The 21,969-nt window shown below is 39.1% G+C and overlaps 1 protein-coding gene across 3 annotated transcripts in view; it reads right to left on the reverse strand.

Annotated features, from left to right (window-relative positions):
* LGR5 (leucine rich repeat containing G protein-coupled receptor 5) overlaps nucleotides 1-21,969 on the reverse strand; it is a 122,448-nt gene that overhangs the window by 50,631 nt on the left and 49,848 nt on the right. For 2 of the 3 annotated variants that reach the window (XM_082418913.1, XM_082418912.1), the window contains exon 2: nucleotides 12,385-12,456. The exons of the other annotated variant lie outside the window; for it this stretch is intronic. In XM_082418913.1, the coding sequence (XP_082275039.1) occupies nucleotides 12,385-12,456 (72 nt within the window). The remainder of the gene's footprint in view (nucleotides 1-12,384; nucleotides 12,457-21,969) is intronic. 3 annotated transcript variants of the gene reach the window in all.

The raw sequence follows: 21,969 nt of genomic DNA on the forward strand, positions 1-21,969 counted from the left end.
AACCACTGACCTGTGTTATCAGGGGAATTTGTCTTAAAACAAAGGAATTTATGACGGGCTATTAGTTATTTGTTGTGCTGGTGGAAGATATATCTCATTGTCCAAAACCACAATTTAAGGAAATCATTGCATCCTTCCCCTCATTTCTTTACCACGTGGGATGGTTTTAGCAGTTAAAAAATTAAATACATATAAACTATAGGGAAAAAAGACTTTTATATAAATGAGTACACAAATAGTGAGAACTGCACACAAACCTTTCCTGTGAAGATTTGAACTAACAAATCTCTGGGCAACTATGTTCCAACCCTTGAGACCCACATACCATTTGGCTGGAAGGTTTTGTTTTTTGTTTTTCTCTCTGTTTCTAAAATTATTTCACAGAAATGTCTCTTTCATCATCTTCATTTCTATAATAAGATACAACTTAATAGGAAAAACTTTTATATCTTTTTATATCATATAAAAATTTTTTTATCCTTAAAGATACTTCTCCATATAGAAGACTCAAATTGTCCTATCATTGCTAGTTTTACTGACTTAACTGCCATAAAAAGGAAAAAAAAAAAAAAAATCAGTAAGTTACAGTAGACACATTCCTCTTCAGATAAATCAAATAAGCAGAGGTTTGGGTGTTGTAACAACCAACTAAAATATTTTTGAGAATGTATGTTTCTTTGAATCTCTACAGTAATTTGAATCTCTAAAGGAATCCAAGGTATTTTTTGTTTGTTTTTGGTAGCTTTGTTTTGTAAAATGGCGGGATGAGAGCAAAGCACTCAGGTGTGGGCCCTGATTTCTCCTCTCTGGACATCGGTCTGGAGGGAGAGAGGTGAGTGAACAAAATGGGATGAGCACTGAGAGTGGAAGGGGTACTCGACCCTGTTCTCTGATTGGGACCCTCGGGAAGATTACTGTGCAGGGAACCATGGTCCAACATCGCTCCCCTTGGGTGAGTAGTATTTTCAGAGGTAAGTGAAAGTGCCTGGTGAGTTTTAATAGGCTTTCCAGGTCATGTCTTCCAAGAACCCATTTGTCTTTTAACTCTTAGTTTTTTTTTTCCTTTCCCTTTTTGGCTTACTTTTTTCTCACTATTAACTTGCAAGACTTCACACAAGTCATTTAACTTCTCTGGACCTTATTTCACTTATTATTATTATTTTTGGCCATGCTGTGCAGCTTGCGGGATCTTAGTTCCCCAACCAGAGATTGAACCTGGGCCACCATAGTGAAGGTGCTGAGTCCTAACCACTGGACTGCCAGGGAATTCCCTTATTTCACTTACTTTTAAAAAATGATAGGGTTCTTCCACTAAAGTCTTTTTCTGCCCTACAATTGTTTTCATTACACATGCATTTCCTCCTTACCTTCATTCTTTTCTCCCTTATCCTCCCTCCACCCATCTTTTTCTTCTTGTTTATTAAGATTTCTTTTTTTACATGTCACCAACATTTTAAAATCACTTTCTCATACTTTATATCAGGAGGTAGATCAGAGGTTAGTATGCCCATATTTTGAAGATACAGACACCAAAGTTCAGAAAAGCTTTATGTAAAATGAAAAACATCATCTCTTTCCTGATTTCATGTAAGTGTAATCTAGTCCTTCCTTATGGAGCATGGAAGCTATCTAACCGCGGTGCTACTTAAATAATCAGAGCAAAATGAACTTGAATATGACAGCCCCTATGATTTAAAAGAAGACATTTCAGACTACTAAGCAATTTCATGCTGGCTTCTAGTAATTATTGCTTTATTTTCCAACTTTTACAAAGTACATGAGATCTAGAGGGCACACATTCTATACATGTTAAATTAATTTGTATCAGAAATTTGGTAAGGCTAACATCAGGCTTAACGGTAGTAGTTTTCCCCCTTTTCCCATTCTTAAGATCTGCCTGTTTCCAGTTTTCTGGTACTATTTTCTGTCTCGTGGTTTCCAATATTAATTTCAGTGGCTCTGTTCCTATTTCTGAATTTCTTTTTACTCTTCTGATTTATAATTACCTGAATAATTGTAGTTAAACTATCACTTAAACAAAATTTCTGAAATGTCAAAATGTTCCCACTTGAAGAAAAATTCTCCTAAAATAAAGTTAGCATAAACCATACTAATATTGTAATTAGTGACTTTCAAAAGACAATGTGATGACAGCAAATATACTAGTCCATTCAGATTGACTATTCATAATTCAATTCGATTGACTAAAGCTTGGCTCTGGGTTCCTGCATACAGGAGCCAAGAGTCTGGGTCATTGAAGTGTTAGACACAAATAGGATGAAACTCATAGTCTAATGTAACCTCTTAACCTTGCCTCCACTGGCAGTAATGCATCATCACTGTAACTGACTAAGTTCACCATGGTAGGTTTTCTTTCATAAGATGTCTGTGCTAGTTGGAAGGGCCCAGATACTTAGCGTTTAACCCTGTGGCATTCATCTTTGGTAAGGTTTGCTGAAGCCTATTCAGCAGGCTTGAATACAAGGATTATAACAATCCACAGATCTTCTCAGTGTAGAAAAAAGTGTATTTCTTAATATGCAAGAAATTGCGACTTTAAAACACCCTTTCTCTCCCAATAAGTTAAGCATATCTAATTGGTCAAATCCAGCCCCAAATCATTCCTTCTTAAACTGTGTATTTATGAACTGTCCATTTTGTCTTCGTTATTACATAAGATCAAAAACATCAGATTTCAATGTTTAAGGGCTAAGACCACTGGCCTGAATAAGTGAACTCTTCATGTCAACAGGGAGATCCTTTAGTGGTTATACGGCCCTATGGTTTCTTCAACCACAGACTAATGAAGTTCAATTTTCAACTCCTTTGTGAAGTACTCCTAATTACCTCAGTCCACAGTCAACTTTCCTCTAGGTTATATTCTGTACAATGCTGTCTATAAAGGTTCATTTTCTACCATTTTATATGTAGTCTACTTGATTTGATTATAGGCTCCTAAGGTCAAGAATCTTATTGCCTGCCTAGAGCAGGGAGCTGAATTAATATGTACTGATGGATCATTTGATCTTGTTTCCAAAGACAGTTGGCCATAGTGCTAGAGTTGCTTCAGGTCTGGCTTAACTATCGCAAGATCGCTGGCTAGCCATTACATAAACAGGTCAGAAACAGCTGAAGAATATTTCTTCTTCATTATGCATCAAATTTAAACTCAGCAATTTATTTGAGCACTTTCAATATGCCATGTACAGTCCTTTGGGTCACAAAAATAGTATGTACTTTTTGTAAAACAACTTACAAGTTCTAGGCACAATGTGAAGTACTTTATATACATTGTGTTATCTAGTTATTTTAAAAATCACATTAAACAAGTGACACGATTATTCATTCCCCTTCTACAAGGAAACTGGGCCTATTTGCTCATGCTTACGTAGAAAAGTTTACACAAGAGAATTTGGTTCAACCATAGCATTTGGGCTCCAATATTTGAGGTTTTAAATATAACTTTGGTCAAAAGTAGGTTGGTTTGGAGCTTGGGTTGATCAGGAGCAACCAATCTGAAACAGGAAAAACCCAAGGACGCAAATGTCTGCATCACTCGAGGTACCGGCCATAAGAAAACCGTTGCTCACTGCCTCTTTTTTTTTTTTTTTTTTTAATATTATTTTACAATCTACTTTTTATTTTTAAATTTTTATTTATTTATTTATTTTTATTTTTGGCTGCATTGGGTCTTTGTTGCTGCACGTGGGCTTTCTCTAGTTGCGGCGAGCGGGGCTACTCTTCGTCGCGGTGTGCAGGCTCTAGGCGCGCAGGCTTCAGTAGTTGTGGCACGTGGGCTCAGTAGCTGTGGCCCGCGGGCCTTAGAGCGCAGGCTCAGTAGTTGCGGTGCACGGGCTTAGTTGCTCCGCGGCATGTGGGATCTTCCCGGACCAGGGCTTGAACCCGTGTCCCCTGCATTGGCAGGTGGATCCTTAACCACTGTGCCGTCAGGGAAGCCCTGCTCACTGCCTCTTATTCAAAGTCCTCCCATTGCCTTCCGGATCCTGTACAATGTTTCTACTCTCACGACTATGGCTGGTTGTTTCCCTCTCTTCTTTCTAGCCCCTCTTTTTTTTTTGGCGTATAGTTGATCTACAATATTGTATTAGTTTCAGATGTACAGCAAAGTGATTCAGTTATACGTATACATGCATATATATCACATATACATTCTTTTCAGGTTCTTTTCCCTTATAGGTTATTACAAAATATTGGCTATAGTTCCCTGTGCTATACAGTAGGTCCTTATTGGTTATCTATTGTATTTATAGTAGTGTGTATCTGTTAATCCCAAACTCCTAATTTATCCCTCTCCCCCCTTTCCCCTGTGGTAACCATGTTTGTTTTCTATGTCTGTGAGTCTATTTCTGTTCTGTATATAAGTTTGTTTGTATCGTTTTTTTAAGGTTCCACATATAAGTGATACTATATGATATTTGTCTTTCTCTGTGTTCGTCCCTCTTTTAATGCTCATCCTCCAAACGTAGATGTTCTTCAAGTTTCTGTCCTCACACCTGTCTTTTTTTCCTTTATCTAGCGGCACTCAAAGTTTAGTGTGCATTGCCATTGCCTTAGGAGTCATCAAAAATTCAGATCCCCAGGCAGGCCCCAACTCAGGTTTAGTGACTTAGAGTTTCTGGGGGAAACTACTCAGGAATCTGCATTTTAATAAGCAGCCCAGGTGATTTTAATATGGGTAGAGACCCATACTGGGAAACAGAGCCTCTACCCTCTCTCAAAGTCCTCATCTGCTCCAGCACCTTCCGCAATCACCTCTTTGTAAACAACTTTCCAATCATTATCTCTAGAACAGAATCATCACACTCCAGACTCACATTCCAACTTTGTTAGTGACATTTCCATTTGGATGTCCTGCTGGCACCTTGCACTTAGTAAACCCGGAAGCAGACATCCTCTTGCCTCCAAAATATCAGTTATTCCCCTTGAATTCCCTGTTTCTATTGACAGTGCCTCACCTGTCTCCTAGCACCTAATGTTATAACCTTACTCAGAGTCATCTTGCACCTTCAGATTTCCTTTCAGTCCCTAGATCCAGTCAACGATGAGTGCCTGACTCTCTTCCTCTGCTGTAAAGCTTCCATATATCCCAGTGGGTCTCAGCCCCCAGTAGAGCTTTAAAAGAATGATGTCTGGGTCTCCACTGAGACCCATTAAATCAGAATCTCTGGAAATAGGCTGAGGTAATTAGTAGTTTTAAAAATTTTCTGGGTGATTCTAATGCCTATGCAAGGTGGGAAACTCTGAAATAGTCCTCACGGTTTCATACTGATAAGATCACCTAGAGACCTTCATGGTCTCCATCCCTGGAGACAATGATTCAATTGTTAATTATTGGGAGAATCAGGAGAGGTGATTAGTCAACAAATTTGAACAGTTATCCAGAGGAGACAGTAAGAACCTGAACTAGGTGGTGATGAAATAGAGTGAACAAATGGGAAAGACAATGCGGAATTATGAGCTTTAAGACTTGGAAACTGGCTGATACAGGAGGTGAGAAAGAATGACAGATGCAAAAGCAGTGACAGACACAGTGATCATAAGTTTGGATAATAAGAATGCTGATGGTGAGAAGCAAAGGCAGGAGAAAAATCTTGTTGTGGAGGATGGTGTGTGTGTTCATGAATGAATCTGGTTCTGCACTTGCTGAGTTTTAAAGTATTGGTGGGGTAGGTGGAGGTGTCACTTGGGTAGTGGAGGATTCTCAGTGTGGTCCCTAGATTTGCAGTATTGGTATCACCAGAGAATTTGTTATAAATGCAAATTCTTGACATCATCCCCTTCCACCTTCAACCTGCTGAAGAAACTCTGTGGCGGGGTCCAGCAATGTGCGGTTTCACAAGCACTGTAGGCGATTCTGATGTCACTAAAATTCGAGAACAACTGGCCTGGAGTAGCAGCCCTTAAACTTCATCATGCATCAGAATCACCAGGAGAGCTTGTTAAAGGAGTGTTCTGAGCTCAGAGTTTCTGATTCATTAGGTTGGGGTGGGGCACATGGGTTGGGGTTTGCATTTCTCACAAGCTCATGTGTGGTGCCAGTGCTGCTGGTTCAGGGACCACACTTTGAGAACCACTGGTCTAGCAGTCAAAGACAAAAGAGATCTCAACTAGAAATATGGATTTGGGGGTCATCTACACAACAGAGGTAGTTCAAATCTTGACTTTCTTTCCCAGACAACGGTAGTTGTCTCCTAATGAGTTTGTAGCCTCCTAACAGGTCTCTCTGCTTCCGTAATACCCCAATCTATTTTGCATACAAAAATCAGAGAAATCTTTATAAATCATAAGCCCTATTTATTGCACTAGCTGCATACAATCCTCCACGGCTTCCCATTGCTCTTATTTGAATTCTATACATAGCCTGATGGTTCCTGCATGATCTGGCCTCTGCCTTTCTCTGCAGCCCCATCCCCTGTCACCTCCCCTCCCTCTCACTCTGCTCTGGCCACCCTGATCTTCTTTCAGATCCACAAACATATCACTTTCTTTCCTACCTAAGGGCCTCTGCTCACACTATTCCCCTACCAGATACACTCTACCCTAGCTCTGCAGACCCCCAACTGCCCCTCATCCTCCTGATCTCAGTTCAGATGTCAGCTTCTTTGAGACACTTTCCCTCCTTGTCATCCCTTGTTATTTATTCTCTACTTAACCATGTTTGTGTTCTTTATCACCCTTGTCATAATCAGCAAATATCATCCGTGTTTGTTTCCTTGCTTATCATCTGTCTCCCCCTCTAGATTGTAAGTTCCCCTGGAGTGGGGACTTGTTGACTGAATGAATGAAACGTAGCAAGTCATTTTCATTCTTATGTCCCCACTGGCTAAATAAATACACGTTGAATGAATAACTGAAGAGAACTGAGAAAGGAGGCAATCTAGGGAATGTCTATATGTTACAGGAGTTAGGGGTAGAGGAGAAAAGAAGGCTAAGGAGAAAAAGAAGAGGAGGCAGAGAGGTAAGGCACTTTAAGAACAGTGTCCTAATCGCCATTACAATTGTATATATTATATGTGTGTGTGTGTGTGTATATATATATATATATATATATATATATACACACACACACACACATACACACACATGCACACACAAACACATGCACATACACACACACATATACATATACACACACATATATATACACACACATATATGTAGATACACACACATATATATACATACACACATATATGTAGATACACATACATACACAAGGACAGATATCTAAATCTCTATATCCAGCTGTATGAATAGACATTTGGAAGAGAACATAAAATAACACTAGAGAAAAAAAAGTTTCAAAGAGGCAGCATTTTTTCTTTTCTTATATTTTAAATTAATTCTTTAAAGAATTTTAATACAGATTTTAAAGGTAAAGAGGCAGCATTTATAATCAATTACCAGATCTCTGAAAAGGAGAGACAGAGCACTCTGACAAGGCCAAGGGCCAGGGAGATTATTTATGGGCAAGAAGGTGTTTTCATTTCACTAACGCAATCCAGTAGGTGAATTAGAGTTTACCAAAGTTCTTTCTTCATCAATTCATTTGATCCTCAGACAAAAATCTCAAAAGATAGGCAGGACAGCTCTCACTATTTTTAGCAACATGATGAGGAAGTAGAAGTAACAAGCATAGACTGTACCTTCAGGAAGTTTGGTGGTATTTCTTATTACTAATTTCATCTGAAATAATAGATATCTACTAATTATATAGAGATTCTTTAAGGCCAACCATAATACGAGCAAACAGTTCCAGGGAACAATAGTAACTTAAAAACAAACCTCCCTAGAGCATCTCAGGTTTCCTTCCTAAATCGAGTATTTGATTCCAATAGCATTAGAATCTGGGAAGATTTTAAGATAGTACTGGGAAACAAAGGCCTTTAACTTCGACTGTTTAAAATGGTAACAGTTCATTTTTCCCTCTGGTTTAATCAAGCTACCAATCTAAGTTTAAAGGAACTTGTGCATGTCAGCATTAGGCACAATCTTTTAGTTCCTAATATCTGAACCACACTCTGATGGACCAAATGTAGGATTTATTATTTGTCCAAATAGCAAACATCAACATGAAGTCCTTAGTAGAACTGAAGAAACAGAACTGGGAGAGATACTGTTGGAGAGAAATGCAATTATTGCTCAGGATGTTCAAACTTGGTGAAAACTATCTGCACTGGTTGCCTATATCCGTTCAACCTCATGGTTGGAAACAGTTTTTCCTTCACAAATCCTGGATCCCTGGGATTACTCCAAAATCAAGCTCATGAAATAGGAAAGAAGGAAGTGAGAATCCTCTTGAAAGTGTTTTCATTTCGCTAACACAACTCAATATGTAAATTATAGTTTACCAAAGTTCTTTCATCATCATTTCATTTGATCCTCAGAATCTCAAAACAGGCAAGGGCGGCTTTCACCATCATGCCCTGAGGCCCAGGGAGGTCAAGTGGATTATCAGCTAGTAAGTGGCAGAACCAGGACAGGAGTCCTGGGCTTGCTTCTGCTTCTAGGTACTGTGTTCTCCTCTCTACACAGCACACAGCCTAACCACACTCAGATTTTTTTTTTTTTTTTTAAGAAAAAGGCTCTCTCTCTTCCTTGTGCTATCACGTTGCACCAGCAGAGCATTTGGCCTGTGCATGCCTGGTCACCTTGCGGAGTCATAAAACATAAATAACAAATAACACACAAGACTTGAACGTACCAAGACATGTGACACAGGTAAGTAAGTGTTCCAGAATGTCAGGAGGAAGAGAAGAAGACCATTAATCGTGATGGCTTTAATTCTTCTTAAATATTTGCTTCACATAGTCACTTTCTCCAGGGTTACAATATATTTAAAAAATACATTAGTGATACCTCTAGGGCTTTATTGATTCTTAGAGGATTTTGAAATACGGCACCAGTGATGGATGAGAGATGAATCATGACTGTCTACACAGCTTATGACATAGATGGTTTAAACTAGGGAGATGATAATTGGGCAATTAGAGCTAAGGGGAAGAGTGGTAACTTGGCTTCATTAATAGTGTTTTTTAAAAATTGAGTTTTGTGGTGGGAATTTTATTAATATCATTGAGAATATCAGTAGCAGGTTCTGAATGAATGGATAAAGAATAAAGCATAGAGATGAGCTGAGTAAACTGAACAAAAGAATACTTTCAGAACAGTTTAACATTTTAACAGTTTGTCATAACAAAAGATACACACACAACAACAACAGATACAATAACAGATGTAACACACACAATAACAGATATCTAAGTGTCTGTTTCTAGCTGTATGAATGGTCATCTATTAGTTCATTTATTTATTATTAGGTTATTTATTTATTATAATATCTTATGGAAAAACCCGGACGAACTTTTTGGCCAACCCAATAGAATACTATATAAAACATGCTACTTAAGTATATTTATGCATATGTAAAAATAATAACTAAGGTTTTGTTCCTGTTGAGTAATGTGAAATTGGTGAAATTCTGCACCTGAAAATTATGATGATACTTTTCTCAGAGCCAATATATGAGGGTAGTGAATGAATAACCTGAATATCCAATCTCTCCCTGCTGGGTAGACAGCTCTTTCTTGCTTTCTGTCTCACTCTCTCTTTTTCATTCCCTCACATATTCCCAGACACAGACAGATGAACACACCTATCATTACAAAGCTCAGTTTAACAAGAGTTTAAAGTGTTCAGCTGTGCAAACCACTATACTAGGTACTATCGGGGAAAAGAAAAGCACAGATGAATGAAGTACAATTCCAAAGCCTCCTTCTGCTTTCTGAGTATGGCTTTGAAAGTGAATTTGAATCTTAGTTCTGACACTTATGTACTCCATTATCTTGGGTAAGTTCCTTGTTTTCTCTGTACTTTTTATTTTTTTTATAATCTTGAAGTGAGAATAATAATAATATCTACTTTTATGGGGTTGTTAAGAGGATTCAGTGGGATAATGTGTGCAAAACAATTTGAACAGTGCCTGTCACAGAGTAAGCTATTACTGTTGTCATTATAATTATATTATTATTTCGAAGATCTTATACTCCAGAAGAGAATACAGACTTAAACATAGCTGAGTCTAATGGAAACAATCAGCACATAACAAAGGCATGATCAAAATGCTCTGCTAAATGGGTGTGTGTGTTTAAACCCACAACACCCTAAATTTAGCCTTGGGAAGAAAGGAATAGACCAAGCAGAGTTGATCATTTTTCCAGGTTCTATAAATATTATCCCCTTTTGCCACTAAATGAATAATGATGCCTTCAAAACATTAGTTAGATGCAGCACAGAATTATATATGGGAAAGTGGTCTTGCTTTTAAATTCAGCAAGTTGGCCAGCTCAGCAGAGGGAATTTCAGAACAGAAGGAGAAAATGGAACGAATAGTCTTTAAAGGGTCCCATCTACTTCTGAAATTCTATGATTCCATGGTCAAGATACTTGATGGAGTTTCCAGAGGCATAAAAATAAGGTAATTTGTAAAAATAGGCTTTTCAAATGGTAGTTCCCTCCCCTTCTTTCCTCTGTTTTTTCTCTCGATTATCTTTTGAAGAACTGGTCTTGGATGAAAATTAACATTCACCTCATGAAGAAAGAGGAGTTATTCTGAATGAATTGGGTCACCAAGGGAGGAACTCTATTAAACAAAATCCTTGGGGAAGTGAATTATTTATTGATTTGGTTTGTGGTCTAAAGCTGAGGTGTATGTTGAAGGAGAATGGAAGCCTTTTGCCATTGCATATTATAAGGAAATTAAAGAGAAAAGCACTGGGAATGCATATTTTAGAAATATGGGGGTAAACAGGACTAAGTATTGTATATTAATTATGGTGAGAGAGGGCAGATGAGAAGAATGTAAACAAGAAAAAAATGCTGATGTTTGCAATTTACTAAAAATAATCTAAACATATTGGCTAATGTCAACTAAATCTGTTACTTTTTTCTAAGGTGGTGAACAAGTATAAGAAGCTCCTTTTACATGTTTTGCTTTCTCATTAGTTCATTCATTCCTTCATCAAAAATGTATTGATTATTCATTACATACCAGCCAAGACTAGGACAGACATGGTCCCAGTCCTGATGAGGGTTAATTTTTTAGCAACAGAAATGGCCAGAGAGAAAAAAGAAGAGGAAAAAGAGGAGCCTGGACAACCCAAAGTGAAAATCCATTTTTTGAATAATAAAAACTTGCTGTATAATCTAGTAATCTAAGCTTTTTTACCATACTCCTCGATAACAGTCTGGGCATGTTCAGCTGATTTCAGTAGTAAAATAATAACATTTGTGAGAAAGCTAACACCATCAAAAATACATATAGATCCAACTCTAAAGGGGAGAAATTTGAGAATATTATCCTCTTGAAAAAAAATGATCAATGTAGTGTAATTTGGTTGTGATGCATGGTTCTTTTCACCTCCCAAGGTGGATCGCGCAGTGCATCAACAATTTAAATTACTCCCCAGATTGGACCCTGACTCTAGGAATTATAAAGGGGTACTTTCAAAAGAGGTCATTGTCTAAACAATTCCTTTAATCAACAGTCAGAGGATTGACTTAGCTGATGGTGCCAAACCTTCTTCATGAAGACTATGACGACGGTGCATCCCTCCCCTAAGTCCCTGTCCCTCAAAAGAGTTAAGAGGATCAAATGAATTTTTAAATGCAGATTTTGGTTTATAGAGTTCTTTTTCATCTTCTGGAAGGTGATTACCAGACTTAATCAGGATTCCTCTGTGTATCATTAGCTAATTTTAGCTTCCTCCTTTTTAAAAAAATTGAATTTTAGTTTTTTACAGTGAGTTTGGGAGAGACCACTTTTAAGTCCTCTGTGGATTCCATGGTTTTCGGTTCAAGCCTTCAGGGAAGCTCAATTTAAAAGTAGGAAAACAGTAATTAAAAGTGATTAAGACAAGAGGTTTTGGTGCTATGAAATGAAGACTCAATTCTCCCTGTCATAAGCCAAACCAAGAGGCAATTTTTGGTTTTGATTATGGCTTTACTTGCAATTTTAATAAACATGAACCAGTATTCAAACTTCTAATATCCTGCTGCTTAACTATTTCCAAAGAGCTGTCCAGCTCTTTTAAACAGCTTTTGTTTTAAACTTTTAATTTGTTTGGCTCAGCCTCACCTTAGAAAGTTGTAGCTTCATGGTAAACCCTTTTATAAGTTGATTTCCAGAATCCTAAGCGATTCTTGCTTTTCCCCTCCCAGCTAAGTGTTTCCTCATGTGCCCAAATCGTTGGTGCTGACAGCTTTCCTGCCTTGTTTTATCTGGTTCCCACAGTAAGGACGAGAGACAAATACAAGAACGTGTCCAGCGTTGACTGGATGCGGCGCGACTCCGCTGATACTTACAGCTCCTCCAGGAAGCGGAGACCGTGCAGGGGATTCGGGGGAAGCTGACTGATGTTGTTCATACTCAGGTCTCTGGAGAGGAAGAGAGGCAGTGTGTGAGGAGCGGCGTCTGCCACCACAAGGCAGTCCAGCTGTTCAGTTCACACATTTGCAAGCAATACAGCCAAAGGAACTCGTTCTGTTGCTTGACAAATGAATCGCTCTTTTGCACGTTAAATATATTCCTTTCCTCCCATGCCCCCCCCCTCAACATCATGGGCTCTCAATCAAATCAGAGACCCTAGGAGGAGCTGATATGGAATTCAAAATGATTTAGACCATTCATGGGCACGGTTGTAATTCTTCATGTTTAAAATGACCGGAGTAGACCAGCAAAGGGAACAGACATAACTCAACCACCCTAGACATAACTCAACGTTGGGTCCTGCTTTAAATTTTGTGGCAAAGAGAAATGTCTTCACCATGCAACTCTGGAAGTCCTGTTTCTCTGGGACTATAAGCACCTTGTAAAAACAAATGTTTTGATTCAAAGAAACTTAAAAAAACAAAACAAAACAAGACAAAAAGCCTATTCCCTCCTTCGAACATGGTCCTTTTGCAGGTTCTCGGATTGCATTAAATAAGTGAAATGAACCATAAAACAAGGGTGTAATGCGATCCTGCTCTGTATCACACTTCCTGCTGGGCCTGCACAGTAGTTCCTGGCACAGGAAACAACAAACCACTTTGGGCAGAACTCAATCAATTTTTGTTTTAAGCGAAACTCCGTGTAATTAGATTTTATTGTTTTTACTTTTCTATTTCTTTACTGTCTCCCACATAATCCTACAGCATCACTGGTATATGCTGTCTGTATCTCAGAGGCCAAAAGACCAACTGATAGGCAGAGTCTACTCAAGACCAACTAAGACCACATAACAGTCAGCTGAAGGTTGACTTAAAAAATGACGTGCTCAAACGCGAAGACTCAGAACTAGTGCCATTACAATCTCAGAGCAGGTCTACATACTTAAAATTTATCTTGAGATAAGATAAGGAGCTTATTTTTATTTATTATTTTAAAAAAATGATTCAGTTGACATATAACATGGTATTACTTTTAGGTGTACAACATAATGATACATGTATATATTGTGAAATGATTACCACAGTAAGTTTAGTTGACATTCATCACCACAGAGTTACAACATTTGTTTTCTTGTGATGAGAATTTTTATGATTTACTCTCTTTAGCAACTTTCAAATATACAATACTGTATTATAACTGCAGTCACTATGCTGTACATTACATCCCCAGGACTTATTTCTCGCATAACTGGAAATTTGTGTCTTTTGACCACCTATGCCAATTTCACCCAGGAGCTTTTATTTTATTTTTTTTAACAGCTTTATTGGAGTATAATTGCTTTACAATGGTGTGTTAGCTTATGCTGTATAACAAAGTGAATCAGCTATACGTATACATATATCCCCATATCCCCTCCCTCTTGCATCTCCCTCCCACCCTCCCTATCCTACCCCTCTAGGTGGTCACAAAGCACCGAGCTGATCTCCCTGTGCTATGCAGCTGCTTCCCACTAGCTATCTATTTTACATTTGGTAGTGTATATATGTCAATGCTACTCTCTCACTTTGTCCCAGCTTACCCTTCCCCCTCCCCGTGCCCTCAAGTCCATTCTCTACGTCTGCGTCTTTATTCCTGTCCTGCCCCTAGGTTCATCAGTACCATTTTCTTTCTTCCTTTTTTTCTTTTAGACTCCATATATATGTGTTAGCATACGGAATTGTTTTTCTCTTTCTGACTTACTTCACTCTTTTTGACAGACTCTAGGTCCGTCCACCTCACTACAAATAGCTCAATTTCATTTCTTTTTATGACTGAGTAATATTCCATTGTATATATGTGCCACATCTTCTTTATCCATTTATCTGTCGATGGACACTTAGGTTGCTTCCATGTCCTGGCTATTGTAAATAGAGCTGCAATGAACGTTGTGGTACATGACTCTTTTTGAATTATGGTTTTCTCAGTGTATATGCCAAGTAGTGTCACCCAGGAGCTTTTAAAGAAATCTGGATTATTCTTGTTATTGAAGTGGCCACAACCATTGCACCTAACCAGCAGATTTCAGTATTGATAGCTTGATACCTTTATCAAATATTAACTTTTAATCAGTGGTGCCAAGAACTAAGGGATCATTCCCTCTGTGCCTTTAAAAAGTCACGAGCATGTACAGGGAAGATAATATTTTGCTAAATGTTTTAGAGTATGGCAAACCCCCCAGAGTTATTAATTTTAATATTTATTAATTTTAATTATTAATTTAAATATCATTGTTGGTAGACAATGATGTAGCTGAGTAAAATGCTATATTCTCAAGCTAAAACTAAACAATGCTAAAAATATAGACTGAAAAAATTTGTATTGTCCATATATTCAAAATCTGATTTTTTTTTTTCCTGGCACTGTTTAGATAAGAGAGCCAGATTATTGATTCGCAATTTTAGTTCCCTGTGCAGATATTTCTCTGAAGTAGCAAGGTTGTTTAGTTCACTGGACAGGCATATATTAAACTACACTATACAGTCTCTGGATTCCTTACAGTGACTATATAATCTCTGCAAAGACTTGCTATTTCTAAGGCATATTCACTTACTTTTAACTGATATCCCACTTACTTCCTAAAAGGACCGGGTGGTTTGCTTCTGGAGCATGTTTATTAGTAACTTAGATCAAACCAGTCTCAAGACAGCTGGTGTGGATAGCACTGACATTCCTCTCCTCTCGTATTTCCCTGTGTGATATGCAAATCAGTCTGGGACAAACACCGATCTTGTCTATTGCAGAAGGCTCTAAATAGAACAAGGAAATTTATGTTTAAGGAGATTCATAAACACTCCACATTATTTTACTATTTATTACCCTACTTCAGAAGTGAAGCTTACATCAGCATTCACTCTCAGGGTTCCCCCTGGAGCATTTTTATGCTGGAGCAGCAGAAAGGGTGCAGGCATTGTTAGTGTACAGTGTCTTGGGTTTGAGTCCTGGCTTCCCCAGGTACTAGCTGCATGATCTTGGGAAAATGAACTTCCCTGTTCAGGCTTCCTCGTATTTAAACAAGGGTGTTCCTACATTAATAGTTTCATACCCTATGATAGCTGTTTCCAGTCAGGAGGGAGAGCCTTAATTTGCTTCTTGAAAAGGAGAGTACCTCCCTTTCCCAACAGGAAATTAATCACTTCTCCCTGTTACCTGACATTGCGGTTCCTCCCAGAAAATGAGCTCGTACATTCGGCCCTCCATAACCGTGGGTTTCGCATCCCAGATTCAGAAAGCTGACTGTATTCATTGAACTACACCATTTTATATAAGGGACTTGAGCATCCTCAGCCTTTGGTATCCGTGGGGGCTCCTGGGACCAATCCCCCAGTCACACCGAGGGACGGCTGTATTGCTAAACCGACCCTTTACGACTTGTTTTCTAATATAGACTGTTTACTTTCTTTTTCTTTTTTTTTTAAATTGAAGTATTGTTAATTTACAGTGTTGTGAAGGCGGTTTTCTTTTAAAGAGCTGCTAACAATGCAAATAAACCTATGGCGCAAAATAACTTAATAATAACAATCTAAAGTAAAATGAAATAGACTTTTAAAACATGAATCCGAAGTGGGTAAGGTAAAAATTAGTCGCATTCACCTTTCCTCTTCTGTGTGCACCTTTTGCACTGACGTTCAAATGTAACACGGGTCTAGCTCAGTGCTTCCCAAGCTGTCCATGGTAAAAGACCAATGAAAACAAAGTTCTACTTTGCCGTGGACTTATATTTTTATAAAATTAATTAATAGAAAAGTGAAATAACACAACGATATACAAAATACAAGCCTCAATATTTTGTTACGTGACTTGACAGATTATTCAATTTCTGTGAAAGTTTCTAAACCTTTACTCTCAAATCCTTTACTCTCAAATCCTTACCTGTTGTGGATTAGTAAAAAATAACCCTGGCCTGGGAGGGGTCCTCAGACCATGCCTTTTGCCGAGCAATGCTGTTCTTGCCTTCGTGTCAAGAAGGGCAAGACTTAAAATTACTTTTAGCCAGTTCAACTTTGAGTAAAACATGATAGAATGAGAATGCTTGGCTGCTAGAGAGGACTGGCCCTCAACAGGGCGAGGACGCCCACTTAAGAAGGAAGAAAATGAGGTTCACGGAGGTGAGAGGTCTCCAAGTCACAGTGCAGAATTCAGCAGGAAAGCCCCTGGGCTGGAGCCTAGAGCCCTACTTGCCCTAGGTTTTTGGCTTTTCCTTTCTTCCAACAAATTTCCCACTCTGTACAAAAACATCCTCATTCTCACTCTTAAATTATTTTTTAAACTTTTCCATTTTTTCTTCTATAGCATTTGGTCTTTCTGACCCCTGGAATACATACAACCTTAGCAGAATGAAGGGATCTTAAAATAGTTTCCAAATCTGTGCATTACTTACTTTTTAACTATCATTTTAAAAAAGTCCCTATTTTGCACCACATTTGGCCCATGGTTCAGTTTCCTAAAATCAGTGAAGCAATGTAATGCATTTCTTTAATTTTTTTCATCTTTTGCCAAGATGTTGAAACTAATTTTGAAGAACTGGTCACTAGGTAAAAGGATTTCATCAGAAATGGAGGATTCATTGTGACAAGATGTTCAAATATGTTAAACCATTCTTCCCTGTCTCTGACCCAGCTCTTGTCTACACTGTGTTAATGACCACATCTAGAAATCTGGAATGGGATTTGCAAAGTTCCATGGGAGCAGCTGACTATCTATTGGAATCATTGCAGGAGCTTTAAAAAATATAGATGCCTGGGTCCCATCCCCAGAGTTTCTGAGTCAGTTGGTCCAGTACAGGCATTGGGATTTTAAAAAACTTCTCAGGTTATTTGGATGTTCAGCCAAGGCTGTGAACAGCGCTTAGGAGTAACTCTTTGTAAATTTCTAGGTGGGTGCCCTGAGATCTACAACTCACTCAAAATTTAGGAGGCTAACTAAAGATACTGTTTCCTCTGGGTAGAGAGTTCCACCCAAGCAGATAGTATCATTCTCTTGAAAGTGTCTTTGTTGCTTGCAACTCTCTTATTTTTTTTCTTCATATGACAAAATATTAATTGAGCATTAATTGTGGTCAGGTCTAGGAACACAGTGGAGAAGAAATCTGAGTCATCTTCCACGTTTCCCTTTCCTGCTGTCCCTATGTCCCTAAGGCACCCAGCGTTAATTCCGCTACAAAGCTTGCTTCTGGATCTGGCCTCACTTCTTCCTTCTTGGCTGCTACTTTTGGTCAGGTCCCTGCTCTGTTGATAACTGTTCTACTCTCCTGTTTACTGTGCCTCCTCATTCTAGGTCATCTTCTACACATGGCCAGAGAGGTCACCCTGAAAAGTCCATCCGATCATGTCACTCCACTCAGAGACATTGCTAGCCAATAAGAAAGGCATCCCCTCGGATGATTTGGAGAAGCGCTTCCCCTCTGGGAGGGGAGGGTGGTAAATTAAAGAAAAGGTCATTTGCCTTCTGCAGAAGCAGCCAGGGAGCAGAGTGAGTGGGTTGGCAAAGAGAGCTTGGCTTGGAGTTCAGCCCCCCGTGGAGCGCTCCGGTGCCGGGCACAGCCTGCACAACCATACCCAGCTTGGACTCCCCTGTCTGAGAACTTGGGCGGACTTCAGGCCTCTTAGAGGAACCAATGTCCCTACCTTCGTAGGCTCTTCACAACCTGGCCTAAAGCATGTTTCCACCTTGATCTTACGCCACCTTCCTCTCTGCAACATGTGTTCCAGTTACACTGAAATTCTTTCTGTTCCTCTTTGCATCTGTCTTTACCCATGTGATTCTCTTTCCCTAGAATGCATTATCCTCTCTATTTCCAAATGACTACTCCGGTGCTTAACAGACCCCCGTGTTTCAGACACAAACTCTTCTCTTTCCAGCTTAGTTGTTCTCTATTTCCACCTCTAGTCCTTGGATACTTTCAGGATCAAAGCCTTGTCTTAGCCTAAGATCATACATTGATCTCCTGGATCACTATCTCACCATCACCCTGAACTGTCTTTTGTTTCCCTCTACTGGCAAAACCCCAGCTCTGGGAGAAAACCGTAATTCGTCTTCTCTTTTACTATCTCAGTGGACTGAGTGCCACTAGAAAAGAAAAACTCACAAATGTGCAGATTAGTTACTATAAATTCATGGTCTTTGTGGGCTCTCTACACTGCTGCACAGTCCTGTTATTTGTTATGGCTCAGTTTACTCCTGCAGGGACTGCTGCCAACCTTCACCGCTTGCCTCAGACCTCTCAATGGACAGCCACTCCCATCATGGGCACCTTCCCTCTGACTTCGTGGGAATAACTGGGATTCTTTAGATCAAACACGACATAGGCCAAATTTTTGTTCTCTTTTGTCCCTTGCTTAAGATACCCACAGTTTCCTCTTGCTCGTGGGTCCCATCTCCACACCCCCAGGATGCTACAGCACATGATTTCATGAACAATTCCTTCTATTTCCTGCATTTTCTATTTCTTTCTCTTCCCTTTCAATGTATAAATGTAATCAAGTCTTTTCCAAGGGTAAAACAAACAAAAAACCAGATCTTTCGATCTCATGTCTTCCTCTACCTGCTACCTAATCTTTCTCATTCCCTTTGGGGTTGATTCTAGTCTCCAGTTGTAGTCTCCACCTCCTATTCCCTTCTCAACCCACAACACACAGGCTTCCATCCCTACACTCCAATGAAACTGCTCTTGCCATAGAAACAATGACCTCCATGTTGTCAAATCTAATGAACACATGACTTACTGGACCTCTCTCCTACACCAGACTCTCTCTTTCTGGAAGCTCTATACTTCATAGTTTCCAAGGCATCATTCTCTCAGGATTCTTTCCCAACTTTCTATAGACTCTTTGTGGGATCGTCTTCTATCTACCCCTTATATGGCAGTATTCTCTGGAGCTCTACCCTTGGCCTAGTGTTCTGCAATCTCTGCCCTTTCTTCTTGGTGACTGTTACTTACTCTCATGGGTTTAAGTATCACTTAGATGCCCATTACCCCCCAAAGCCATATTCCTAGTCTTAATGTTTCTCCTTCAGAATCATTTTTTTTTTTTTTCTTCAGAATCATTTATCTAATTTCCTTCTGGATATGTCCATTTACCAATCTTGCAGGAATGCACTGTGTCTAAAATGGAAATAATTATTTTTTATTCCGAACTCATTTCTTTTTCTGTGGGGCCAGTTTCTAGTTAATGTCACCACCATCTTCCTGTCAAAAAGCCCATATCTTAGATACTATTCAAGTCTTCCTATTTCTTTTTTTATCCTCTCTCTCTATCCCTTTTTCTCTCTCCTAACTCTGCCCTCACTATCTCTGACCCAGTCATCTGAAACTGCCTCCCAACTCTGTGGCTGCCTGCTTCCAGAAGCTTCCTGCTTCTTATCCTTTGAGGCCCACCCTCCGAATGGCAACTAGAGTGATCTATCCAAAAATGCAGAATTAACCACCCTACTTAAAACTTTTCAATTCCTATCACCTTCCAGATGAAATCCCCGTTTGTAAGTATTGCATACAAGCTCCACTGGGTAGCACACCAACCCTTTGTCACTCTGGCATACTGATTCTAATTCATCCTTCAAGACTCAGGTTGGGTGGGTGACATCTCCTCCAGGAAGCCTTATCACATTTGCATAAGTGATGTGCTCTCTGTCCTCCTGTATCACCCCATACATTTAATGACATCATATTGAAATGATGTGTTCATGTGTCTGTCTCCTGCAGTAGGCTCATGACCAGGGGCCACTTTTTCATCATAGTACTCCTAGTGTCTAGCCGCATGTTTGCATATAGAAGATACTCAGCGAATGTTGAATTGAACCCTCTTCTACTGCCTCTGTCCTATGAGTGAGCAGATGATCTTACCCAATCCATTTAAAAAAATCAGGTTTCTCATCAAATGGCTACATAATCCTAACTGTGAGGCATGTAATCCTTCTGGTATAAAACACTTTTGGGAACAAAACACACTTTGTGTTGTGCCCACCTTCCACAATGACTTTTGCTCACAATTAGGGTTGTGGTTTCTCTTTTCAGTCAATCCTATTTGTTTTCTGCCCTAGGGATTCCTTAGAGATTCTCCTCCATTGAAAGTCCCCTTCTACCCCCATGGTCAAGTGCATTCATGCTGATGCTTCTCCTCCCTCCCCTCCCCCACTCCTTCTACCCTTCCGCTCCTCCCTATCCCCCCTCCTGTTCTTCCTCCTTCTTTTTATTCCTCTTCCTCCTTCCCCCTTCTTCTTCTTTTTTAAAACATTTTTACTGGAGTGTAGTTGATTTACAATGTTGTGTTAGTTTCAGGTGTACAGCAACGTGAACCAGTTATACATATAAATATACCCACTCTTTTTAAGATTCTTTTCCCATATAGGTCATTACACAGTATTGAGTAGAGTTTCCTGTGCTATACAGTAGGGCCTTATTAGTTATCTATTTTATATATAGTAGTGTGTATATGTCAATCCCAAGCTCCCAATTTTCCCTCTTCTTCTTTCCTTCTACTTTTCCTTTTCTCCTACTCTCCTGCAAAAATATCTACCTTTCTTATCATTTCTATGGATTTCTTGTGGGAGAGGCATGACTGCGGTAAGTATTTAGTCCACCATCTTAAAATCCGGCCATACTGTCTCTATTTGAGACTTGATACGTGAATCAGTGAACAGAGAGGCCATTCCTTATAGTGTGATTATTAAACAAAGAAAGCAACAACAACAAAGGTTCTTTAATCTCCGCCACAGTTGAAGACAAATATTTTCTTCTTTAGCAGCACCATGCAATTCCTATTTCTTCTAAGTACAATCATGTTAAATTTGTCTTGGGAGATCCAATAGCATTTAGCTTTTTCCCAGACACCTTTGTTAACAATGGATCCAGGATGGAGACATTCCAGCACTTTTTAATTGATCACTTTTTAAATACATTTCAAGAGATAAGCCCTCCTGTGAACTTCAAAAGGAAAGGTGCAGGCTTGAGTAGCATTTTATGACAGTATGAATAATGTATGTCCGGATACTTTTCTCATGTTATTGTTTTTAACTCCAAAACAATGTATCTTTGAAAAATACTTTTTACTGAAGTATAACATATATGGGAAAAGGAATAAATACTAACTGTCCAACCCACTGAATTTTCACAATGTGAACTCACCCTTGTAAACCAGCACAAATCACTGCTACCACCTCAGAAGCTCCTTAACTCACTCCTACCCCCAAAAGGAACCAGTCTGCTGACTTCTAACATTTATATTAATTTTGCTTGATTTTGATCTTTCTATAAATGGAATCATAAAGAGCATTTTTTTAAGACTATTTTTAAGAGCATTTTTAGGTTCACAGCAAAATTGAGAGGAAAGTACAGATATTCCCTATATACCCCTTCCCCCTCCCCACATGTATAGTCTCCCGCCTTATCATCATTCCCCACCAGAGTGGTACATTTGTTATAACTGATGAACCTACTGATACACCATAATCACCCAAACTCTGTAGTTTACATTAGGGCTCAC

Source organism: Balaenoptera physalus, assembly GCF_965194825.1.
Source record: "Balaenoptera physalus genome assembly, chromosome: 13".
NCBI lineage: Eukaryota > Metazoa > Chordata > Mammalia > Artiodactyla > Balaenopteridae > Balaenoptera > Balaenoptera physalus.